This window comes from Melospiza melodia, chromosome 13 (assembly GCF_035770615.1).
Source record: "Melospiza melodia melodia isolate bMelMel2 chromosome 13, bMelMel2.pri, whole genome shotgun sequence".
Classification (NCBI taxonomy): Eukaryota; Metazoa; Chordata; class Aves; order Passeriformes; family Passerellidae; genus Melospiza; species Melospiza melodia.
In genome coordinates this window covers 19,089,483-19,116,619 of record NC_086206.1, presented here as the reverse complement: position 1 = coordinate 19,116,619, position 27,137 = coordinate 19,089,483, and the positions used below count along the sequence as shown (strand labels likewise).

The 27,137-nt window shown below is 41.6% G+C and overlaps 1 protein-coding gene across 2 annotated transcripts in view; it reads right to left on the bottom strand.

Moving 5' to 3' along the window:
• The window catches only part of CDH13 (cadherin 13), a 443,548-nt gene that overhangs the window by 82,804 nt on the left and 333,607 nt on the right, over positions 1-27,137 (bottom strand). For both annotated transcript variants that reach the window (XM_063168107.1, XM_063168108.1), the window contains exon 8: positions 1,124-1,264. In XM_063168107.1, coding sequence (XP_063024177.1) covers positions 1,124-1,264 — 141 coding nt within the window. The remainder of the gene's footprint in view (positions 1-1,123; positions 1,265-27,137) is intronic.

The following is a 27,137-nucleotide window of genomic DNA, read 5'->3' as shown; positions in this document are numbered from 1 at the left end:
TGTCCACAATAATTTTCAGGTGACTGAAACACTGCTGCCAAAGCATTTTACTAATGTAGTTATAGATATTCCCTTGCCACAATTGTCATTGTTTCTACTTTCTTCTTCTTTTTCCTTTTTTTAAAAAACCTTCTCTGTTGTGTTTGAATTATTTCATTTACTTTGCATTTTTAAAAGAAATAATTCTTCAAGTCAAATAACAGCAATATAATATAATCCATTATATATCCATATAATCAATATAATCCATTGGCAAATCACTAATATTAGGCCAGGAAACAAATTTTTAAAAGGTAAAAATATACTTCAGGTTAAATAAAAAAACTCTACAGCAATAGGCTTTCCTTTCCTACTCCACAATTATCTTAAAATCAGATTTACTTCTCATATTTTGGGAATTTCTCCTTAAAAGTTTGCAGAGCCCCAGGAAACTTTAACAGCAAAATCCAACCTGGCTGTAATTAGGTAAAAATTTTAAAACTATCTAATTCTCTCTAGATACCAAAAAATAAATCAGACTTACAGTGAATGTAGGGGGTGGAAGAGAACAGTGTCAGCAGGGCTGGAAGTCTGGTGGATTCAGGCAGGGAACTCCCTTCCCTTGGTTTTGGGGTTTAACAGACCTTCCAGCTGAATTCAATTTACAGGGGAAAAAACCTTTCTGTACAAATTCCACCTGTAGGCTAAATTGGGAGCTTTTAGGACTGGAGCTTTAATTCCAGACCCCCAAACTCTGCCTGGCTCACAGGGGAGGTGCTGCAGACAAGAAGAAAATGTTGTTTTCACCCACGGTCCTGGCCATCTAAAGCCTTAAGCTAGTTTTGCTACTTCCCCCCACAGGAGCAAAAGGAGAAAATTACCACCAGAAAATTGATTTTACAGGTTTGTACCCTGCTGGCCAAGATCTAGACGACATAATTTTTTTTAAACTTATGGTTGCACTGTGGTTTGGAGCTGGTTCATTAACACAAAAAAAAGAAAAGAGCAGCTCCAGGACAGTCTGCCAGACCGAGTTAAAACATTCTGTACCGTCTTCTTTCCTCAAAGAACATCTTTATATTTAGAAACGAGCTGATTAGGATTGCTTGCACGGTTTTGGAGAGAACAGATGGGCAGTTCTTACCTCCTTCTTGGTGAATTCTGGTGCGTGGTCATTTTTGTCATCAATAAGAATGGTGGCAGTGGCTGTGCCTGTCAGTCCCACGTCCATCCCACCCATGTCCTTGGCTTCTATCACCAGCTCATACTTTGGGCTTTCCATAGTCTGAAAAAAAAAAAAAAAAGGTTAAGGAAAAAAAAAACCCCACGGAGATAACATACTATTTTTAATTAATATTAAAATAATAAATTTTAACAACCCCAAAACTTTATTTAGCCTAATAAAACATAGCAGAGAAACAGGTCTGTTATCAGAGTTTTACTGAAACACAAGCACAGCTTTCTATGAGATCAGCTGCTACCCTGGAAACCTCATTTGCAATCCAGCATGAAGGTGAATATTGGTAAACAGTACATAATTTATCCTGTTATTTAGGAAGATTAGGAAAGAGGTAAGAAATTAAAATATACTTGCTCTTTAAGAGTAAGCTCTACCTTCAGTGCACCAATATTTAGCAGCTTGCTTCATCAGTGTTATGATGGGTAGATAATTAAATACTAATGTCACAATCTACATATAAATTCACTTTATTAAATCCCATTCATTCTGGGTATTAGCATTTAGACTGGTAATCTAAGTTTGCTCCGCTGCAAGAAACAAAAAAACAGTTTCCAAAACAGGCAGAGACTTCCAGTTATTGCCCAAAGCCAATGTGCAGGGTGATATTAATGATTTATATTGCTGATATCTGATTGCCATGTCATGGGTACTTCTCTGGCTGCCCACCTCTGCAGAACCAGACAGCAAAATCCAAATTAATTTCCTCTCATAAAACACAGCCTTAATCTGGGAAAAACCCCCATTTGTGGTCAGTTCTGGAATGGGAATGTGGCAGTTTTTGGAATTCCCATCTCTCCCATCAGGGATGAAAGCTGGAGCAGGGCTCAGCAGGAGCTCTGTCAAAGGTGATGTTCTGATGTTCTCAGCACCAGAACCTGCTCCCCTGGCACTCCTAGGGAATTCTGACATGGATCTCAGTGGGATTTCACTAAAATGAGGTTTTTGGGGCTGTCTCAGGTGGAAACACCTGCCCAAAGCCCACGTGTGGCACGGAGGCCACAGAGGGGCAGGGGCTGCAGCCACCCCTGGAGCCACAGAGTGAGAACTCACATTGCCCAGGAATGCCTATCCAAACCCTCCTGGACAATAAACCTGCATCCCACGGGGAAAACTGCAACAAAGCTGCTGCTTTTGGAGCCTCTTGGATCTGTGCCTGCAAGAGCCCAGGGTTCCCAGCTTTGACATCCCTCATCCATGTCCTTTATCCAGGATTTTTCCAGGGAATTGGACACAGCCCAGCAAAAGCAACCTCAGCCAAATCCCTCTGCATCCAAGGGATTTGGAGCTTTTTCCCAAATTGTGAATTTTGAACTTCTTCAAACTGTGTCTGCAAGAGCCCAAGGTTCCCAGCCTTGACATCCCTCATCCATGTCCTTAATCCAGCATTTTTCCAGGGAATTGGACACAGCCCAGCAAAGCAACCTCAGCCCCTTGGGTCACCCAGGCTCCTCTGCATCCGAGGGATTTGGAAGTTTTGCCCAAACTGTGAATTTTGCATTTTATATTTTCCTGGGCACATCCCACCATCTCTTTTTTTTTGGAGCACCTTTTGGATCTCCTTTTGGAGAAGGAGATCCCAGCTCCTCAGCAGGTAAATTTTGAAGCATTTTTAGGCCAACAGAGAAGCAACCACCTCTGTTGCTCATCAGATCAGCTATTATGAAACAATAAATTTACATGTTAAATCAACAAGTCAAGCCAGAAGAGAAATTTTGTCCTAAAAACATATGGACTGCTAAGAAATCAGATACTACTGCCACACAGGGGATCCTAAGAAATGTATTTGCTGTAGTCTTACAACATTATTCCATGAAATTCATCTCACAAGGTGGCAAAGCAAGACCAGGAGTTTGATTTATAACATCATAAAAACAAATGCAAAGAAGTATTACTGACATGTCTGCAACACAAACTCACACCATGGAGGGGAACTAAATTTATAGTTTTCATATATTTGTTTCCTAAAGTGCATTAAAACCTGAATGAGACTTCTCTCCCCTCTCCTGGCTGTGACTTTTTCATTATTTTGATTAGAAAGTCGTTATTATTGTATGGAAAACTTGCAAAGCCATTTATCACTTCATGTTTATAAGCCTCTTTGCTCAGAAAGCCCATTTTTACTCACAAATTGGCCTTTTTTCCTTTGAAAACCATCCCATTTTCTATTGAAAACAAGCCCATTTGTGCTAGAAATTGCATCTACTGCAGCAGGAAATGTCTGTGACAGGAGCCCAATGTTTAAGCTCACGCAAAATGTGAGAAACATTGAATTTTGAGTAGTATTTCATATAATTATGAATACTTCACACTTCCCTGCTATGCAGCACTTCCTACAAGTCGTTCTGACACCAAATATTTGCCTTGTTAGGGGAAGCAGCTGCTAACAGATGCAAACCCTGAGCAGAGCTTGTTCCCATCACAGGCTCTCTTTTTACACTCCCTTGTAAAGGACCTCACAGATTTCTCCTGCCTCCAGCCCAGCAGAGCCAGGCAGCAGCAGGGATTGTCTGGAGCAGTGGGGTTGACCAAAAACCGGGATTTCTGCAGGCAGGCAGGGATCCCTGTGCTCCCAGCAGCCCCGTGCTGCAGGGATGTGCTGGGGGGTCAGGGCTGCTCTGGGAGATCTCACGGCACCCCCTCAGCATCTCCCTCTTCTCAGGGCTCAGAGCCTTGACCCCAGGGTGCTCTCCCTCCTTTTCCTCCCATCCTGTGAGGAGTAAGTGCTGCTGGAAGGAGGCAGTGGGGGAGTGTGACGGTGTTCACAGGGGTGTGAGAATGAGGGAAGAGACGAGGATCTGGCTCCATGTTTCAGAAGGCTGATTTATTATTTTATGATATATATTACATTAAAACTATACTAAAAGAATAGAAGAAAAGGTTTCATCAGAAGGTTAGCTAAGAATAGAAAGGAAAGAATGATAACAAAGGTTTGTGTCTCTCTGTCCAAGCCAGCTGACTGTGGTTGGCCATTAATTAGAAACAACCACATGAGACCAATCCCAGATGCACCTGTTGCATTCCACAGCAGCAGATAATCAATGTTTACATTTTGTTCCTGAGGCCTCTCAGCTTCTCAGGAGGAAAAATCCTGAGGAAAGGATTTTTCATAAAAGATGTCTGTGACAGGGGAGAACATCCTTCCTTCCCCATCTCCATCCCTGCCCAGCTGCAGGGATGCAGCACCCAAAATTTGATCATTTTGTGACCCCACAGAGACTCAAACATGTCCCACCAAGTCACTGCCTGTGACTAAACCCAATCCTGCTTCTAAGGGACCTAAGCACAGCCTTGCAAAAGCAATCCAGTGAGCGGACAGCGAGATGTCAGGAACAGAAATAAGGCCCAGCTCCACCAAGTGGGATCCCCAAAGGAAAATGGATTATTGTAATAAATGAACATCAAGTCACTGCTGGTGTGGTTTGTCATTTATCAGCTGTGACTCTGTGGAGTGTGGCACTGTTGAGAGGGTTTGTACAATTAAAGCAGCAGAACCATTCCTTTGCCCATAAACTCTCCCTGCAGTCATTTCACACCAGCAGCAGGGACAGGGACAGTCCAGCCCTGGTCTGGGCTGTGGGGCATCCAAATTCAGCTGGAATTGCAGCACCACCAGTGCAGCAGGACTCAAAATGCAAGGTGGGAACCAGTGGAAGCACTTGGGTGGTTACGGGGAAGGTTTGGGGCCCTTGAGGCGGTGATTCCCTGCAGCAGCAACCAGCAGCAGGAAGCCCCAAGACAATATTGCCTCCCTGCAAGACACCCTTGGATTGCATATTTTGGTATTTTGGGCAGGGCACACTCAGTACCCAGCACCAACCTTCTTTTAGTGCTTCAGTTCTCATAAAAAAAATGATTAAAAATATTAGGGAGAAGAGAAATCCCCAAATTCCCAGAAAATTGCTGAAACCAAAACAAATTCTGTTTGTGAAGCAATCAACACACAGAACATTCAAAGTGCTAACAAGTGTTTTAAGGATCCTTTCAATACTAATTATCAGACGAGAGTTTTCTGACTATTCCATGGATATTTGTATTTCTGTAATGATGCAACATTGCCTCGACTCTTCTATTTATAAGTCTGTTTTTAAACTATGTAGTCATGCATAATTCTGTATCAGGAGTGTGCTGCAATATCATATTTGCTACTAATGACTTTATAATATAATGCTAACCAGAAAGAAAAAATCTTTGGATTGAAATAATTTCAGTTGGTGCTAAATAAATGCTTGTGTTCATTTAAGATGATAATTGCATATAATACATACTGAATGTGTCCTATTAAGACATAATCAATGTTCTTGTTGAGTAACAATATCAACATTAAATCTAACATTATCCCAGAGTATGCTTGTCAGGATTTTGACAAATGTAAAATTAAAAAAAAATGAAGCAAAGTGACTATTAGCAGCTCTAACAGACATAATGCTTTGATAATTATAATATCAGCATTTATTTTAAATGCCAGTTGCTGCTGCTTAAAAAGGGAGATATACACAGAGGCTTTGCATTTAGAGCTTGAATTACAGTTTGATGAATAGAAAAACCCAAACTCTTTTGTAACATAAATCCTCTTTAGCTCACCAATTTCCAATTTTTTCATATCATAAAGGAAAGTCTCCAGTTTAATCACTGTAATAATGTACTTCTGCTATGAACAGAATCAATATCTATTTACTACCTGTGGGAGATGTGGAGTCCATGGGTGTATCTGGAAGCAAAAGGAAGACTAAATTTTCTCCTTCAGCAGAAACCATTAAAAAAGGAAAGAAGTTGCTCCAAAGTGTTGGAACCAAATTGGTTTCCTGGCCAGAGTTATTTGTCATTCATCATGATGAAATCTGTGACTATTTAATATATTGGATCAAGACTTTAATTCCTCATAACTCCCACATTTATTTTAAATTACACATAAATTTAAACTTTTGATTCTTCATAATGCTGGCCTAAGCATTGGGCTCGTATACATGGATGAGTTTGTTACATTTTGCATGAAAATACAGGAATTTTATGGGCATACTTTCAACAGCCTCTGTAAAATGATAAATTTTGACTGAGGTACAAATTAGGATTTGGATACTGGGTTAATATCACTTTTAAGAAGGCTGTATGAACATGCATCTTGGCTGTTATATATATTAATAAAAATGTTAATATAAATATTTACACCATTTAAGGGAGTTTCCTTGCACAGATGATGATATTCATAATTTCTCCTCAGGTAGAGATCAGCAATCTCGAGGACAAGCTCAGATTTAGTCTGAGATATTTCTCCTTAAATCATTATTGTTAGTTAGACTGCTCCTAAAAGTAAGGCCAGGGAAGAGACCAAATATTGAGTATTGTAAATAAAAACTTCAATTGTTATAAAAGACACAACAGCACTGAAGGTGGTGCCTCTACACTGGTTTTTACTTTTCCCTTCATCACAGAGGATGCTGATCTGCAGCAGCTGCTCACTAGATACTCATGGTTTGGTTAGAAGATAATTTTCCATGTCAGCTGCTCTAGAAGTATAAAGTACTGTAATAATTTTTAATAGCTTCGGAGAATAAGAATCACAATGTTCCAAGGAAAATACTTGCTGTCAAATATACTGAAATCACTCTTTTCTTTTTAAAACACAAGCTATGTTTCTGCTTTCCTCTTGGACCAATGTGTGTAATTTCTCTTTTTATTTTTTCTTTTTCAGGCAAAAATTTCAGCTGTTCCTCATAATTAAACAGTGCTGCAGAAATCTTTCACTCCAGAGTGAAAGCATCAATTATTATGTAACTTCTTGAGCTGATTTTAGACCATTTAATCACCCTTATTTTTGCACACTCAGAGGTGCCAGGAACACAAAGGCAGCATTCCTCACCCAAACCCTCTGTCAGCAGCAGAAGGGGCTGCAGTGAGGCTCTGCTCCCCAGGAATGGGCTTGGTTAGAGGAAAAACACAATTCCAGATGGTTTGTACACAATTACAGACCTGCTGTGTGCAAACATTCCCTGCCTGGGGGTGTCACTGGCTGTGCCCCTCCAGGGGCTGGGAAGAACACACAGGGCCAGCCTTGATGGGACAGAGCTCCTCTGGGCTTAGAATTGATGGCAATTCCAGAGCTCAGAATCCACTGAATTCCAGAGCTCAGAATCCAATGAAATTCCAGAGCTCACAATCCATGGCAATTCCAGAGCTCAGAATCCACTGAATTCCAGAGCTCAGAATCCAATGAAATTCCAGAGCTCACAATCCACGGCAATTCCAGAGCTCAGGACTCAGGACAATCCAGAGCTCAGAGTTCAGCACAATCCAGAGCTCACAATTCAGGACAATTCCAGAGCTCAGAATTCAGAACAATCCAGAACTCACGATTCATGACCGTTCCAGAGCTCAGAATTCATGGAAATTTCAGAGCCCAGTCTTCATGTCAGTTCCAGAAGTCAGAATCCATGGCAACTCCAGAGCTCACAATTCAGGACAATTCCAGAACTCAGAGTTCAGAACAATCCAGAGTTCAGAACCCATGGCAACTCCAGAGCTCACAATTTATGGAAATTCCAGAACTCAGAATTCAGGGCAATTCCAGAGCTCAGAATTCACAATAATTTCAGAGTTCAGGATTCAGGACAATCCAGAGCTCAGGATTCATGGAAATTTCAGAGCCCAGACTTCATGACAGTTCCAGATGTCAGAATCCATGGCAACTCCAGAGCTCAGAATTCATGGAAATTCCAGAAATCACAATTCATGACAATTCCAGAGCTCAGAATTCAGGACAATTCCAGAGCTCAGAGTTCAAGACAATGCAAAGCTCAGAACCCATGGCAATTCCAGAGCTCATAATCTGGGACAATTCCAGAGCTCAGAGTTCAGGAAAATCCAGAGCTCACAATTAATGGAAATTCCGGAGTCCAGACTTCATGTCAGTTCCAGAGCTCACAATTCCTGGTAATTCCAGAGCTCAAAGTTCATGGAAATTTCAGAGCCCAGACTTCAAATCAGTTCCAGAGCTCAGAATCCCTGAAAATTCCATAGCTAAGGATTCATGACAACCCATCTTGCTGGAGCTCCCCTGCCCTCCCTGCAGCCACAGGATTCTTTTGGGAGAGGAACCATGGAAATCATGGCCCAGCTTCCCATGTGCTCCATCAGAACCCCCTTTTCACAGACCCTGCACCCAGGAGAGCCTCCAGCCCTCCCTGTCCGTGCAGCACTGAATATTCTGGTGCATTAAATGGCATCTGGCACTGCTCCTCCTCCTTACAGACTCTAATCCTACCACTGTTTATACTCCAGTTTTTGGTGCTGGATAGAAAACACTCTATGCCATTAATGAACTGTACCCCAAAAATCCCCAAGGATGGACTTGGTTACCTTATTTCCCTGGTGCTTGACATTTTCCAAAGCTTCATATTGAACAATGAAACAACACTAGAAAGCAAAAAATAATTCCAAGGGTTTCTCCATAAAAATCAGAATAAATTGTTGGAGACGTTAAGAACCTGACTGACAAGTGTAGGAGGCACCATTCTCTCCTGTCCTGAGTATTACACTTCTAAAAAATGTTACAATTACTACACAATCTGCAAAGTTCTGCCTATTTATATTTACAAAGGTAACAATTTGGACAGAGCATATGAAAAGAGATGTGTCTCAGAATAAATAAATATTTACATCAGGACATCAGGATGGATGATGGAAGGTAAGAAGCAGTTCAGCTTTTTCAACAGGACTTTCAATCTGGTTGTCTCCACCAGCAAAATCTCAAGTGAGCTGTTAGGAGCACTCAAGATAAGAATTCCCTTCTGTATTACAAATATTTACTTCAACAAAGCTTTTTTCCCCCCCAAATCGCTGTATTGCAAATGTTCATTTTGAAAAATCAATATATTTCCATAAAAACTGGTTTCCTGCAATACCCAATCAGCTCTATTTGCAGTGTTAATTGTATATTTCATTTTAAGAGTTGCAATTTGCAATTCAAATAATCCACAGGCCAAAAGGTATTTGCTGAAAAAAAATGGTCAAATAATTTTCAGCTATTAACATATTAGAGTTGAACAATCTGTTTGCAGACAATTTGTGAGGAGAAAAGAGGGCAAAGTTGTTCTAATAAATTATTAGTTGCAAATTATTGAATCATTCCTTGTCCCTGCTGTAGGTAGGAATGAGACTATTCAAGTCCAAAAACATGAAAGGAGAGACAAGTTTTTCCTACACAGTAACCTCAAATGTTTTTTAGCAGAGACAGCTTTTCAAATCTCTCTGCATAGAAATCCCAGTGCCAAGAGAATTCCCTGAGTGTGTGGAGGGTGGAAAGGTCAGAGAAAATGGATCAGGACAGAGATGAGCAACTGAGTTCTGCTGCAGCTCAGAGAGAGGAGGCATCAGGAGCAGCCTCAAAAGCGTTCAAGCCTGAAAAGATTCTCGGGCTGGAATAAATCAGCACAGCTCCACTGACTTCAAATGGACTCCCCAGGTTTTATTTGCACTTTTATTAAGCTTTAACTTGCCCAGTTTGTGAATGAAAAACTGGCAGGTTTCCATTCAAACCAAACCAGAGCTCAGGGTGAGAGGCTGCTTCCAAAACATCACAGCACCGAAACCATGAGAACCACAGGTCCCCTGGAAAAAAGTCCCCAAATTCCCCAAAACAGGAGGATGAAGGTAATTCTTCCTGCCTTGTTGCAGGTATAATCACATAAAAATTAGGGAACTTTGTGTTTTAAATTTTCCTAATAAAGAACTGCTGTTCCTACTCCCGTATCTTTGCCTGAGAGTGCCTTAATTTCAAAATTATGATAATTTGGAGGGAGAGGGTTTACATTTTCCATTTCAAGGGAGGCTCCTGCCCTCCTTAGCAGACTCCTGTCTGTCCAAACCAGAACACACTCGCACAAGCAGGATAAACCACGTGAAAGGGCCTTTTGCAGAGGCCTCCCAAGGAGGTTCTCCATCCTCAACCCCAACCAGCACCTCTCCATCCACCGCAGCTCAGCATCATTCCTGGAGGATGTGGACAAGGCTGTTTCCTTGCTAAAACAATCCTGGGACAGGATCTTTGCCCAGCAGCTGAAGATAAAAGTTTTCCACAAGTTTCAATTTATAATCATCAAACCCAGTGTTTTCTGCCTAGGCAATAAAAAATAATAAGTTTTGTGATATCTGCCTAATGCCAATTTTTTAGATGACGTGTTATCAAATGAATCAAAATGCAGCTTACTGGGTTAACATCAGAAAGCACATTATCTCACAAATTAGGCCCACTTAGATTATATTTCCCTCCCTAAACATTCCAATTCCCCCCACAGAAAGCAATGTGATAAAGGTCAGGATGGAAATTGTGATTGTGCTGTGTAATCTGCTTTGCAAATTTGTATCAGTGGTCAAAATGCCCAGAAAGCTCAATTACTGACTTGTTACACAACCACACATCAGCAGACAGAGGTTATTTCTAAAATTAGTACCCAAATGCAAAAAACATGGTCTGTGATTCCAGATGTACAGCCTTTGCTTGATGTTTATATTGTTAAATATTAATGGAAGCACTATCTATTATTTCAGGCAAATTATCAGGGACATAATAGTTTAGTTAAATAGGTGCATTGTCAGCTGGAGGGGAAAAAAAGCCTCTGTGTCTGTTTGAATACCACATTTCAACATGGTGTTCTAATCAAAATAGTCATCAGATGTTACTTTTAATCACTATTATCATTTTTCCTTGAACTTTCATTTTTTATGCAAATCTTGTTTTAGAGCTTAGTGTTCTATTGCCAGCAATAATTCCAGGTAGCTTTTGAAAGAGAGGACCCTGCTGAGAGTGTAATGAATCAGTAAATGATACCAGCTTTGCTCGTGGACAAAAACAATTCTGGTGGCTGCATTTACACTCTCATTGGGTTGTACCTGCAGAATATAAATTGGCCTAATTCTAAATCATCCAAGGGAAAATGATGCAAAATGGATTTCAATTACACTATTTCTGTTTTACCAAAAAGCTTATCACACTATGGGGTGAAAAATCAACCCCTCCATAGGATTTATGTTCTGATGAAAGACATAACAGTGGAATTTTACATTTAAAATTTCTCCAGTCAATTTCATTCTTTTCTTTCTTACTCCTACGTATCTTATCACTTCCTTTCATGATAAAAAAATTAAATGCCTTTTTTGCAAGTCTTGCATTTTCTGCTTCAGTTAAAAAGTTCTCTTTTTGCAAGACTTTTACAACCCTACTTTTATTTTCTAAGGGCATCTGCCAACCAAACATCTCCCCACCATCACCCTCAAGTCAGGCTTTGTCTTCTTGAAACGAAACCAACATTTGTAGGTTATTCTCCCTTTCAGACTCAGCCTGTCACTGCCTCATGCAGATTTTGCACTGCAGTAGAGCTGCTTTTGTGAAACAATAATTTACATGACAGAAAATATGGGACAGGTTGCTCAAATAAGAAGAAATAATGCTGCAGCATAAACTCTGCTTCCCTGCTGCGCTCATGCTACTCAATGTCAGAAATTTCTGGAGGCCTATAAAGTAGTTTTACATACAACTTTCCTTTAGGAGAACTCCCAAGGCACATTGGAAAGAAAAACAAATTCTTGGTAATGTGCAGAATTGAGGAAGAAATAAAGAGAAGAGTTAATGACTGAGAGAAATCTACTGGTTTTGTATGAAAGGAAGACAAACTGCAATTAAGTGAGAAACATGAGCCAGGAGTGCAGGAGGTGGGGTACAGGAGGACGTGGGGGTGAGCAGGGGTCAGGGAACTACAATGGACAGAGCTCAGACTTGTGCAAACTCCAAAATCTCCAGGCAGTTCTTGCAGAGTAAAGGCAGCAAAGCCAACAAAGGGGAGAACGGTATGGGAGGCGCTGGAAGCAGGAGGAGAAGGCAGGAAAGAATACCTGAGCCCTTTGAAGGACTGGGCAGAGACATCCCAACGTTATTGAAAGAGCTTTTCAAAGGCAGGAAAGCTGGGCTGTGGATCTGAGCAGCACTTCCACCCCCAGCCCAGCCCTGTCGTGTTCCCCTTGCTCTGAGGGGATGTAACTCTGAAGGTGAAGGGTTTGGATTTTGCTGCTTGTCCAGGCTGTGCTCTCTGGGGGTGTGGAATGTTCTTAAACTGCTCAGTTTGGCTGCCTCAGCTCTGCCAAACCCACGTCCAGCTGCTCTGGAGAGAGAGCTGGGCATTCACAGAATCACTGATTTGGAAGAGACCTTCAAGATCATCGAGTCCAACCCAGCCCCAACAGCCCAACTCAACCCTGGCACCCAGTGCCCCATCCAGGCTTTGTTAAACACACCCAGGGATGGGGACTCCACCACCTCCCCGGTCAGCCATTGAGAACTTTATCACTCTTTCTGTGAGAAACTTTCTCCTAATATCCAGCCTGTATTTCCCTTGAGGCTGTGTGCTCTGGTTGTGTCAGTGCTGCTGCAGACAGAGCCCAGCCCCAGGTGAGCACAGGCGCCTTTCAGGAGCTGTGCAGAGTGATAGGGGCAGCCCTGAGTCTCCTTTTCTCCAGGCTGAGCACCCCAGCTCCCTCAGTCATTCCTCACAGGGTTTGTGTTCCCAGCCCCTCTGGATGTGCTCAGTGTCCCAAGGTCCTTCCCAAACTGATGGCCCAGAGCTGGACACAGCACTCAGGTGTGACCCCACTAGTGACAAGGACAGGGGCACAATGACCTCCCTGCTCCTGCTGGCCACACCATTCCTGACCCAGGCCAGCTGCTCGGGCCTTCCTGGCCACCAGGGCACTCTGCTGGCTCATGTCCAGCTGGCTGTGACCAGGTCCCTTTGTGCCTGGGCACTGCCCAGCCACTGTCCCCAGCCTGCCAGGGTTATTGTGGCCAAAATGCAGGGCTCAGAACTTGGACTTATTAAACTTCATCTTGCTAGACTCTGCTCTTCTAACTCAGTCTCTGAGTGCCTGGAGGGATCCACACAGCCCTGAATTCCCAGTGTGGCTCACACAGAGCTGCAGCACAGATAATTCTGCCCACGCTCAGAATGGTTTGGTGAGCCAGCTTGGCCACAAGCAGGGCAAGAGCTCTGAAACCATGAAAGAACCTGGGTGAAAATCCAGCCCCTCTAAGACACACATAAACAAATGGGATTTTGTATTGCTGACAGTTCCTAAAGATCTGCAATTAAACCAAATAAAAGACTGAGGCATATTTTCTATTCTTTGCATTTCCTGTCTGGAGTGTGCACAGTGCAACCCGAAATTTGTGTTTCAAGGCACCCTCCAACACCCATTGGTCCAACAGGACATTTGGTGCTGACCACAAGCAGCTCAAGATCTAATTCCTGACATTTCGGCAGGCCACAGAGAGTGTGACATCCTGCAATGCCCTGCAACCTTTACTGAGCCCAGAAAACTTTTATTAACATAATTAATTTATATGCACAAATCTCCTGCTGAAACCAGCACCAAGCTGCAGGATCGGGTTCATGTGCTGGAACTGCTCCAAAACATTTCTGTAAAATGGGAATCAGAGCAGGCCCAGCAACCAGAGATCTAATGGGATTTAAATATAATTAATATTGAGTACTAAAAATTATGGTGTGTAATCATAATGACAATTCAAGCTTAACAAGTGCAGCACAGTAATGAATGAATTAAAAGCAATACACTTTCTCACTCTCAACAGAAGTGTTTGAAACTATGTTTTAATACAAATCCACTGTTTGAACTGAGATTAACAAATATTAGTCTCATTATAAATTTTAATATTATTTGCATAAACTTTATTGAGACCGAAAGAAAAGGAAGAAAGAAGTTTCAATTTCACAAGAGAACTAGAAAATTGAATTTTCTTAAAAGCCTATCTTAAAAGTCACTTTAAGTTAAACAGATTTCCAGAGGCAGGAAATGCTGAGTTAACACTACAACAAATTGGAAGGGAAGCTACAAGAGAAGCAATTAGCTTAATAAATAAATGGAGAAGATGCTTCTAAAATTACTGCCTTTGTCAAATGTTCAGCATCTTAAGCCTGCTAAGATGCTGTTTATCAAAGCAGGAATGCAATTGCTGCTGAAAATGTGAAATAAAATTGATATTATTAGCTAGACAATGTTTTAGAGCAGGAATGTGGTACACAACTGGAAGTAAAGCAGAATAAATAGAAATCAGCCCTGGGTTTCCTCTCTGGGATTCAAAGGCTGGCCACAGAAAATCAAGGAGGAATTCAGTTATCTCCCAGTGCTCTCCTTCTCCTTATCTACCCTTGTTTCAAAAATATTATTTGCCTAAAAATGTATGGTTTTTCTTGTGAAGGAGGACCTACAAGAACGTGTCAAAATATGATGAGTTTGGACTTCATTGATTTCCCTGGACCCGAGGTTTGACTTGGTTCTAGGCCAGGGTAGGTAAAATGGATTTACAATATCCATGGGATTTATCAGACACTTTTTCTTTTCCCCCAAGTGATTCCAGTTCCAGGTGGTGAAGAACAGCATCAAACAGCTCCCATCTGAGAGGTCATTCAGATCATTCTTCATCTTGAATATTCCACTGAACCCTCCCTGCACAGAGATAACCAACACTTGGGTCAATATGGAAATTTTCCCTTACAACACACTTAGGAGAGGAGCACTTTAAAGGAAAATGTCACAGCACCAGGAAAGGAAAATATGCAGCTTTTAAAGTGCCCTCCAAACAGTGGCAAATTACAAAGCATTTTTTGATAATTCCTGGCAGATTGAAGGATTATGTTGAATTTAATCAATATTTTTGAGACATGGTTCTACAGAAGCCAAGCCTTTTAACCAGAATTTTACACAACTGGGACATTCCTCCATCAATATTGAGACCAGACAATTGATCCCTCTGTTGGACAGAATATAACATCTCCAAAAGCAGCCCTACATTAAAAAAGCACCACATTCTGCACTAAAAGTTTATTTACAGATGCTCTGTTTACCAAAGGTCAACATACTTATTCCTGACAGCATCAGAATCTCTCCCTGCAGGGATCAAGGGAAATATTATGGGATCCTTGACTGACATGGAACTGCTGGAATGTTCTCCAGCAATCCCAAAACCAACTGACAGCACCAGATCCTCTCCCTGCAGGGATCGAGGGAAATTGTGGAATCTTTGACTGGCATGGAATGTTTTCCTGCAGTCCCAAAAACAACTGGCTGATAATGAAGGCATCTCTGAATATAATTCTGTGCTCAAAAGGATCTGTTGGGATGTGCAGTGGGCACTGGGCCAGGAGGGAAGGATAAACCCATCAGGTGCCCACTTTGTGTGTGCTGTTGGTATCCAGACTTGGGAATTCACATGCTGCCCTTCCAGTCACTCCTTTCCCCACACAGACAACAACCAGGAATTCAATTTGGTTATAGAACCAGATCTCTTGGTTACAGGTGGAAAAGGGAGAAAAGGCAGCCAGAAATCCACACTTACAGACAATGGTACCGAACAACTCCCATGGCAGCATTAATGTCAATGAACAGATTTAGGAAATATCAGTTTTGGTTAATTAACTTTAAAGAAAACAAAACATTGATCCTCACAGGAGCCTTTTTTAGCAGGACCTCTTCCCCCCAGCCTTGCACAACAGTGAGGATGCAGCTATCAAGGGGCACACCATTTAAACTGACAGTGTCACTCTTGCTGTGCCAGCCATCAGTTTAGCGAGCAGCAGGACACCCAGAAGTAATGAAATGTGTCCTTACATGCAGATCCTGATGTCTTCCACAAACACCATTAGCTGGATGCAGCAACCCCCCAGGGGCAGGTTAATTGAGGCAGTGATAAATGGCATGGCTGGGGGTCCTGCTGAAAATCACTTCATCTACACATTGAGAGTGCTCCTGTTCTGATCTGGAGCTCTGAGCACTTCCTCCCTTTAGTTATGAATGAAAAGATCAAGACTCCCTTCCTGGTTTTATTTTATTTCCTTTTTTTACAACAACCTGCACAATTCCCTTGATGGCTGATGATGTGTCTGTCCCTCATGTCCCTCTCTCAGTCCCCACTTTGCCTGGCTGGCTCCAAATCTGTTTTTTGTGTCCCCCACAAACCCAACATCACAGGCCCAGAAAACATCCCATGTCCTCCTTGTTTCTGGCCTGGCTTCTGTGTCTCAGTGGTTTTCCTGCTGGAATATTTTCATCTCCACTGCGTGTTCCAGTGAAATCAAGAGTTTCATTACCTCGGGAGGCAGCAGGGGTGTCAGGGTTGTGGGTGAGGTCAGCTGCTCACTGCTTGTCACTGAGGGACTCTAATTGGAGCATTTGCCTGACAATTTTAAAGGTAATAAGCTTTATAAGAAGATATTTGCATTTCTAGTTTGGTTTAGGTGTATCTTTGCTTATTAGAGCTTCTGAGGGAACAGCATTCACATGCTGATTTTCCTGAGATTGACTTTAAGCCCTCTAAGCCTCCAGAAAATTTGTTTCTACCATTTAATTGCTATTTTGTGTTTGGTTCAACAGGGCTCTCTGATGCTCACACAAAGTTTGAGGCATAACTGTTCAGATGGAATTTTTACAGCTGAGCTTCACTGGGGAAAACAATAAGAAAAATAAAATCAAAGTTCTTAAGCTTTTTGCCCTAAATTTCTCAATGGCCAAGAGACACACAGCTATTCCCTGAAGAGGCAATAAAAATATTCTAATATTAAAGAGATCACCACACACAGTTAGGAAATATTCTGTGTGTGTCAACCTCTGAAGGCCTGAGGGAAGACCTCTGTTATTCATGCTATTGCAAGCTCTGTGTACCTTCCAATTCTTTATATAGAAAGCTTAATGGCCATGGATTATTTGCCTCATTGGTTATGGTGCTTGGAAATAAAACAATGGGAAATATTCATTATTATGCTCCCTCGTATTGAACTTCCACTTGGCTGAAGTATTAAAACAAGCTGCAAGGAAAATTAAACCTCAGAAAAAAATGGCAGGTTTATTTATGGACGCGAGAGACAAACTAACAGCTCTATTCCTCTTGGTTTGCAGTGGTTGTTCTGTGAGGGCTCTCTGCTCTGGGCTTACTCTGCCTATCCAACAGGATTTTGTTCACTTCTATTGCCAGGGGGCAGCCTAAGAACAGGAACTGGGGTCATATGGGAGGTGAAATTACAAAAAAAAAAAACCCAAAATCCAGCAACAAAAAAGCCACCAAATGACTACAAAGAATTAAAATAAAAGAAACTCATTGTCATATTCAGTACTTCAAGAACAATCGTATGTGTTGTCAATTTGAAAGTCTTAATAACTAGAAAATCCAAAACAGACTGACTTAAGAGTAATCTCAGAAAAAGATATTAATGGAGCAAAGGTTTTGGCTGAGGCCTACTGAAGTGAAAATTTATCTATAATTTCTTCATCAGTTATTATAGATCATGGCAGATGATTTTTGAGAAACATCTGCAATATATTTCGACAAGGCCAATATCAAAATGCCATCTCAAATGGTACAGAAATATTCATTTATATTATTTCATTGTGACTAAAGATCAGAGATTTATCCGTTGATTATAGTTTGCTGTGTGGAATCAATAACACCAAACAGGCAGAATGATCCCTAAAAGCTTTAAATTATGCTTAGCTGAGAAGTTAAATACAGGCTTTAAATGAATGCATGTGAAAAGTGTACATTGGGTATCTCTGGATATTGACAATTTATTAGCTGAATATTCACTAATTACCTTTCTTGACATCCTAATGGCCAGCGATTTCTGCTGTCAATAACCTGTGCCTGTAATCCCAAAATGCTGCTGCAGCCCAACAGTAAATGCACATCACTCAGTAAAAGTGGGAAATTATCCCCTGAAACTGGGATTCCTCAAGCCCTGCTTAGTGCATTTGATTTGTCTCATTAATAATAGGGCAAAAAACACTTCAGGGATTTATGGTGGCCAGATCTGATGATTAAATCCTTTTTTAGACATGGAAGTGCCATCTGAGATCCAGGAAGAGCAAGAGGGATTTTGTCTTGCTTGCTTCTTCCTGAAGATAAGGTGACTTCTTTCCCAGAACTTTTACATTTCATCTCTAAAGTGAATTAATATTTTTAAAGGCCAAGCTTGTGGTTTCATTTTTCACTTTGACAGGTTCTGAAATGCAGATAGATTTGATATCATATGGAATATTTCTCTTGTTTTAGTCTAGTCATCTTTTGTTCTAATGCCACAGAACAAACCAGTGACTTTTCAAACGACCCTGCAAAAACACAAGATCAGAAAGCAAAGCTGTTCCTGTCCAGCTGGGAAATCACCTTCTCATCTTGACGAAGCTGCTTTTCTGTTCTTATTTTTTTTTCCCTTTTCCAGCAGTTTCTTTTTAATCTATCCTAGCAAGGGGTTTAACAACAAAGGATCTCTTTGAAAAACCCTGTTGAGATTTATAATGGTGAAAATTCCTTACACTGAGGTGCAAAGGTGACACATCAACAAACTGCTTGTATCACCTGTGTCCTTTCATTTTCCTACTTGGAAATTATTTTGGTGGGCGGTTGCAATGCTGAAAAGAGCATCACACACAGAAATTTAAATAATTACAATATGTAGATATAGATATCTGTAGATAAAGCTATAATATAAGTGGAGAGGGAACCATGGACTGTAGGAATAACCTGTAGGAATATGTAGATCAGCTCACAGGAGATGGAAAACATTTTCTAGAGAATACATTTGCTGTTTTGGGGAGAATATTGATTTATTTGCCATGGAAAAAGACTCCTTGCTTTCACTTTGGGAAAGAACTGTCAATTTTAGAAACATTTTTGCCTCTCAAGTGCCTGGATCACCCTGGTGTGCCCAGGGGAAGGACTGATGAAATCCAAGCCTGTTGAGGTATTGAACTTGCACTTGTTTTTGCAGAGCTGCAGGTAAAGACTCTTTTCCAAAAATGGAAAAATTTGTTTATTAGAAAGTGGTGTGTTTAATGCATGCAGAAGTGCAAAGGAGGTGGCAGCAGGGTTTATCTCATACTTGCATTAAACCATTAGCATAAGTGTGCTGACTATGCAGAAGATATAATTTCTTGGTCTAGAAACTTGCTCTAAATGCTGCAATCTTGATTTTAAATTAGCTATTAAATTATAATATGTGGTTTACTAAACAGTAATTAAAACCTAATTCTTATTAATGCTGTGAATATTAATCCATCCCAGGTTCATTTGTTTCATATAATTCTTCTAAAGCAATGCATTGCTGCTCTTCTAAAATCTTTTTTTGTGTAGCATTTCCTCCAAGAGGGACTGGAAAAGGTCCCTGTATGCATCCAACAGTTCTCAGTGTGATTTATTTTTGAGAAACTAACACCATATGGGCTCTCACAGCATCCACTGTAATGGTATTGGGCACTGGCTTATTTTTCTGTGCTGTTTTGTAGACTCTGAGGACATGAGGTGAATGCAAAACCTGCCTGGAAGGTATCAAAGTGATGGAGTATTAGTCAGGAGAAGGGAAAACTTCTCCAAGTGATGATTGACTAGAGATGTGTTTTCCTGCAGACATTTTCCATGGCATAATGAAGCCATAATACAAGCATGCATTATTCTGTGTCTTCATTAGAAATTTAAACAAGCTGTAAGAGCGCCAAGCATGGACCCCAACGTGCACAGCAGAGCTCAGGGGGTGATTTATTATCATCTTAAACAGAAGCAGAATTGGACTTGACGTGGCAAACTTTGATTCACCTGCATCAAGACAACTGCATGTCACTAATTCCAGCATGAACCAACAGCCAGAATACAAATTAGTGTTGGACCAGCGTTTTCCAACAGCTTCAATTTGTTCTAAAACAACAGGCAAGTCATGACAAGATGGAAATTAATTTTAAAAATTCAAAAATATTTCCAGCCAGTGTCTGATATATCAATTGCAAAGTGATTCGGCTGCATTGTACAGCTCAAAGGCTGAAATTTTATATTACTTGATTAAACAGAAAACAGAAATCAGATGGTACAAGACACAACACTGAAAAATTTATGTAGCAGCAGGAGAAAAATGAAGCACAAAGTATTTAAATGTTTCCCCAGGTCACAGAGCAAATTTGTGTCAGCAAATGATTCTAGAATCCTCACTCCCAGGACAAAGCTGTAATTGCAAATCTGTGCATCTTGGAGCAGTGTCTGATTCCTAATACAAAACAGCTTTTTATTTAGCAAAGATATTCAGTCCTTTGCCCTGCCCTGTGCAGGGAACAATCTGATGCATGGACAGATTTCTGTTTGGGAACAGGAGGATGAGAGGAAAAGTGCTTTTTTTAAAGAAATGCCATGTATTTACTGATGAACACAGAGCTCAAACACCAACCTGCAGCCCCCTTCAGCCATGGGCACCTTCAGAACTGAGCTTTGAGCCTGGGAATGCAGAGCTCACCCAGGAGCACGCAGAGAAAGTTAGGAATGATGTTGGTGTGGATGATAGGACATGTTGGGAGCATGTGTTCACTTTCACTCTTCAGATTAAGTGTCTTAGCTGAATGGTGAATTCTCCCTCTGGTCAAGGTATTCAGCTCAAATTGCAGGAGCAAAAGCCTGCCCTTCCTATTTCAACATGGCCAGAAAACAAGCTTGCTCTTCTCCTGTCCAGTTGTTCAACACCTTTGGAGATCCAGCTCAGATTTCTGGCCACACTCAAGGATTTACAACTTGAATCATCACTCTCAGAGTGAAGTGATGCACAGATGGCCAAGTCCAAAATCTCTCAGTGTGTGTCTGCAGCCTGACAAAGGCAATAACCACACGGGACTGCCCTGCTCACAGGCTCACCCCACACACCTGGGCAGGGCCAGCAGGGCAGAGCACACTCCTGTCTGGATTTGTTTCATTGCTCCTCTGGCAGAGCCCTTTGCAATGAGGGGCTGCTGGCATGGGTCGGCAGCAGTGATCTCATACCTTGGCACTGGCAAGAAAGGAGCAGTTCCCAATAAAGGAACAATTTCTGACTGGAACTGATGGAAATTCTGTCTTAGCTGACTTTTGTGGCAGGCCAGGTGCTGTTGGTGCAGAGCTTTGGATTGCTCCTGGTTTTAAAGTTCTTGCTCTTTGACTCTGTCAACCAGCACTGAATAATGGGTGACAGGCACCCTGATTTCACACAATGGGTTGGGTTGGAAGGGATCCTAAAGTTCATAAATTTCCAGCTCCTCCACTAGACCAGGCTGCTCCAAGAACCTTGCCTTGAACACTTCCACAATTTCTCTGGGAAATGAGGAAGTTTTTCCTCCCTTCCTCCTCCCATCCTCAAGTCCCACATTTGTACAAAAGTCAAGCATTAAGAATTAAATAGATTCACAAAATATCCTGTGATATAAGTGAAAATATCAAACTTAGGTGCTTTTGTTTTACAAATGGTATTTCCTTTCAGATTGGTGTGTCTGAATTTCAAAACCCTGCTGCCTCATTTCAATCTCCTGCTCCTATTTTCTTGCCTTCTATCTGAGCTCAGTAATATCTGTCACTGCCTCCTCTGATAACAAATCCTTCTGATTTAGTTTCTCTTAATTTATTCACTTTTTAAAAGGGCACAATAAACAATAATGGCCATTGAAAGACCAAAAGTGAGGATAATGAAAAATCCAGTCACCAGCAGTGCAAACTGCAGTCTATTATTAACCTAATGATGTGAGACTGTTTAAATATGATAAAGCTCTTGTTAGGAGTTAAAGCTAAGACTAAATAAATATAAAGCCTGCCTCATTTAGATCATTTAGCCTGTCATTTCATTTAAGGGAGAAATAAATTAAATATTTTATGATCTCTGCTGTCAGGAATTCCTTAATGTTACATATGACCATGCCCTCCTCCCTCTGCAAACACAAGTCTGAAGCTGCACTCCTCAGATGAGCCCATATTTATCATTAAGGGCAAAGGGATAAGTTCAATTTCAGTAACACCTGCACACAGGGGAAACATCTTGGTTGACAGCACAGCACAGGCAGCCAGAATGATGAATTTTTTATGTACCACCTACATTACAAACCCTTTGCAGAAGAACCGAGCATCAAACTGCCCCTGAACTGCTTTGGCTCGTGCAGCCTCCAGGGCAGAGCCTCACCCTCATTATTGATCCTGGGCTGGATATTGCTCCTGTCTCTGCTGGTGCTATTCTTGGAAAGTTTTTGTGCTCTGAGATGCACTCAGATGGCTCTGACTCACCCAAGGCACCGCCAGCAGCAGCAAACCAGCACTGCCAGTGACCCCAGGGTGGAACAGGGAGCAGAGGGAGGGTGCTGGATGTGTCCTGTAATGAGCAGGGCCCTGCTGGACTCAGCACAGCTAATTAATGATAAATGCCACCTCACCCATGTTCTGGGGCAGCTACATTGGCTCCAGGCCAGCAGCAGCATGAAAGATGCTGCAGCTCCATCTCCACTGCCCTCCTCAGCTGCCTTCTTGTCCAGAATGTAGCCATCAACCCACAGAAATTCTACTATTATTTAGTTATTTATTTATGCTCTGCCTTGTCTTTCTAAATATATTTGAGTCATGAGGCTTTACAACAGGTAATTGAACATGTTGTTTATAAATGGACAAAAATGTACTCCAGAAAAGTCAAAGCAGCACAGATAAGACTTCTCCACCCCCCTCTCCACACACAACCACAGGGCAGGAGTTCATCTCCCAGCTCTGGTGGATAATGCAGACTCATCTCAGGCTGTCCCGACCTACAAAACTTGCCACAAAAGTAAATTTTAGGTTACTATTTGCCATGATTTACCCACCACAGCTCCCTCTCTGCCCCTGCTGGACTCCTGTGACTCAGTCAGGAGGTGCCCTGGCCATCCCTCCACCCCAGCTGCTGCTGCTCTGGGCACTCTCTCCCATCAGTCACTCCCTAAGTTTAATTGAGTTATTAAGTTTAAATAATAAGCTTATATTGCCTTATAAACTTGGAATTACTTATAAAAGTAATCTTGGTAAAAGCAATATAAAAGCTTTTATCCAGAAAAGGAAAATGAGTGGAAAAATGAAGATATTTTTTAGGAGTTGATATTTGCCCACTCTACCAGCAGATACTCATCTACTGTGCTCAGATTAGCTTCTGTTGTGGGTTATTATTTATTATCCCTTTGCTTTTAAATGGTTGTGCGTGTGAATCCCTTGAACATAAAGTATGAATAGAAGCATTTGTTGCTACAAGGATGAACTGATTGAATGGCCAGGGCATCCAGAACTGATGAGAAATTATAACAACTCCAGGAAGAGAAGGATGGTTAAAGCTGCCTTTTCTCTCTGCCTGTTAGTAAGAAGTTAATAAGTCTTAATTCTTTATTTTCTGTGAGTTCTCTTTACAGGATAGAGGTTACAGCTAAGTGCAAAGAGGGGTTCTCTTAAAAATGTGGCAAAAGAAGATAGAAGACAAAAAAATTAGAAGATAAAGCAGAATTGCAGAGGGGTTTGAGTGCAAACACACCAGAGAGTTCTCCCAGTCACCAAAGGCACAAGACAGACCCTGGCTCCCCTGTGCAGTTTAATGCTCCATTTCTGTGCTTCCAAGCAGCTGCTCTGCACATCATCCCCAACATCTCTGAGGACACCCCATAAACCTCCCTGGTGCTGCAAGGGGCTGACTCCTGACTTAGGCATTTCTGGGAGACTGAAAGCAATCACAAATCAATTATTTTAGTGGAAAACAATCCAATTCTGAAGGCTGCCATGCAGAAAAGAGCGTGTGCGGGAGATCACAGGGGGGACAAAGACTTCAAACTAGTGCATTAACTTCCTGAACTTCCTATCACTTACTCTTATGTCCCTCTCCATTTAAATGATTTCCTATTGAATTGCTCAGCAGTGCCTCCCCATTACACTCTGAATATGTATAGACACAGCAGGTGGTTTAAAAATAGCTGCAAGTGCCTTGAAGAAAAAAAAAAAAAAAATCCCTGGAACATATTAGGTTGGTTAGGGAGAATTTTAATGACACCTACAGCAATTTACAGTTGACAAATTTTTATGTTTCTGCCGTGCAGGAAAACCCAAAATGAATTATCTTGTTTATCACTGGGAAAAGGACAGTAATGAAACATGCTAATTTGGGAAGCAAAATTAAATTGCAGCCAAGGCAGCGTTCAAACAGGTGCCATCCCAATCACATTTGTTCCACCTTGGACTAATACTCCGCAATATTAAAGGCAGAGAGGTGTCTCATGCTCACCCAAAGAGATGTGAGCAAGCCCTGCACTGTTCTGATGCTGCAGAAAGCTTCAGTCTGCCTGCATTACATCTCAGGAGCCTTTGCAAATTACACGGTGAAGGAATCTTTTCCATGGGATGTTAAGGAATAGCTGCATCACCAAATAAAATGCTGCACATTCCCCAAAATACAGGCTTAAACTGGATCCCTTCAAATATATGTGTGGTAATGACAGTGACCTCTTCCTAAAATGCAATTTTATGGCAGAAACTGGGAAACAAAACACAGAAAATTGAAACAAGCAAACAAAACCCCTGACCATTCTCTAAAGAGAATTTCTATTCTCACAGCAGCACTGATGCTCTTTTGGAAGATGCACTTTTGATGCCAACATTTGCTATCAGTCATGACTCAAATAAATTTCCACACGCTCAACAATTTCACTTCTCTTTGATTAGGATCTCCCAGGTTTAATTCCAAGGAATTTAGTATGAAAGTATCTGCTGAGGAGGTGCTGTGTCACTCTGTGGAGACACAGTTATTGCTTTGGATCTGCAGTCCCTCCTGTGGCCACCCACCATCACTTCTAATTATCGCTTCAAATCATACAAAGCACATCCCCTGCTAGGCACAGAAGGCAGGTGGGTGAGAGGAAATCTATTATAAAAACAGCCCTCCAGGGAAGGAGAATCACACTGGGCCGTTTGTCTTGGTTTTCAGGAAAGCAGTCCTGTTAGTTACAGCCATTCTCCTGGAACAACCCAAAAAGCTTTGGGGTCATCCCCAGGACAGGAAGGATCTCCCAGCAAGAGGAGGTGGCTACAGCACAGGAAGAAGGTGGTTGGTGTGTGTTTCAAAGTAGTAAAACATGGAGAAAAACAGCAATTACAGGATGACATACACGATAAAATGCCTCCAGGACAAACCAGTTGCATTTCTGTGAAGAAATCCTGAAAATATGCTGAGAGTATAATGGCTCACCAAGCATTTTCTGAGTCTGAAATGAGGATCTTGGTATCCAGAGGATAGAGCAGAGCTCAGTTTGGCACAAGGGTGAACATGTTTGCTAAAGCTGAGCTGGGAAATTAGGGAATACAAGGTAACCCTGGTTAAGAAACAAGCAGAGAGCTCTGTGTCAGCACATGCTTCTACCCATTCTAATCCAATTTTTTAACTCTCATTCAGCATAAACAGCGAACTCTTCCTGCTCCACAGCCCCAGCCACACGAGGTAAAACTCAGGGAAGGCGTTTCAGCATCCTCTTTCAAAATCCTCTTCAGTTTCCCCCACAGCCTGAGTGCAACAACAACTGCCCACCCTGCTGGGAAAGCCCAGGGTTTCACCTCTACCTGTATTTCCCAATGACTTTGCTTTTCCCATGCTTAAAATAACTGCTAACAAGGAGGATTAAGAAGTTTTTATCTCATGTCCACACAGGCATGTGATACCTTGGGGTCCTGGTCCAAGACTGAAACTCATTTGTAATAAAAACATCCCAAGTGGGGAAGAATCACCTGAGACAGGGACCAGGTAAGACCTGGCGACAGCAGCTGCAATAAAAGCCCCTCGAGATTTGCCTCAGTGAGGTGATGGAGATTTAAACTGCACAGGATGATTTTTGGCAGCCATCCATCAGGAGGCAGTGTCTTCTGAAGGGCTCTCCCATGGCTCAGCTGGATTCACCAGCTTGGCCAAAGGAGCTCTACTGCTGCTTTTGAGCTGTTTTTGAGCTGTTCAGAACCCACATTTGAGTCCTGCACATCTGGCTGGGAGGGAGCAGCCAAGCCCACTGCAGCAGAGTGTCTGCAAAGCTTCTCAATTTAACAATAATGAACATGACACACACAACTGAGATGGTTTAAAACTCACATTGCTCTTATTTAATTTATATTTTTTTTATATAAAAGCCTCATCACAGAAGTGCTAGACTGTTTGGGTTTTTTTTTGTTGTTGCCTGAAATGTTATTGTAGCACAATAAAAAGAAAATGCTTGGATCTTTTATGTAATCAAAGCTGTTCCCCCACATCACCCAAAAGGGTAAGACACCCATTTCTCAGTAAAGACATAGGAGGCATACAAAGAACTCTCTCAGCTGTAGACATGATAACAGTGAGGTCAGGAGGATGCTATATTTTCACCAGACACTTACAAAACCAGGCTTTTAATGTACAAGTTTTATACAAAAGAGAAAAGGGAGACAGATGGTGAGCAGGAAAGAATGAACAAATACAGCATTCTACTTTTTATGGGTCAGGGATGGGAAGAGCCTAAGAAAACAAGGCTATTTCAATGTTTCTTTGAAAATCCTAGTGCCAGTTCCTCCACTCTCTCTTAAGGATAGGGTTAAAATGCCAAGACTCCATGGGTGGGAAGCAAAAAAAAAAAAAAAAAAAAAAAAAAAAAAGATATGTGGATATGTGTGTCATTTCAGAGAATTTCTATTGGACCCTAAAGGGAAAAACCACCAAACAAAATCCAGGAGACTGCTCTGGAAAACAAACAGAAGCTATCACAGTGAATTAGGATGGGGATGGCTCAGTAGTGGCTGGAGCAAGGCCTGGAGGGTGTGCTAGGTGGGAACCTCAAGATTTTGCATTTTTTTTAAGGTGAAAATCCAGCTTTAGAGAGCAAAATGGATTTGTAAAAAGCTTTGGTGAAAAAAACCCCAACATTCACTCCCTGAGCACTGTGCACTCTCAGTAGGGATCCATTTTGCTCTCCCTCCAGCAACTTTCACTGCCTTTTCCACCTGTAACAAACTGGTACAGACCTCCCAGGAGCTCCTTTTTTCTCCATAATCGCTCAGGCTTGGCTGGAGATGTGCTCCCTGCTC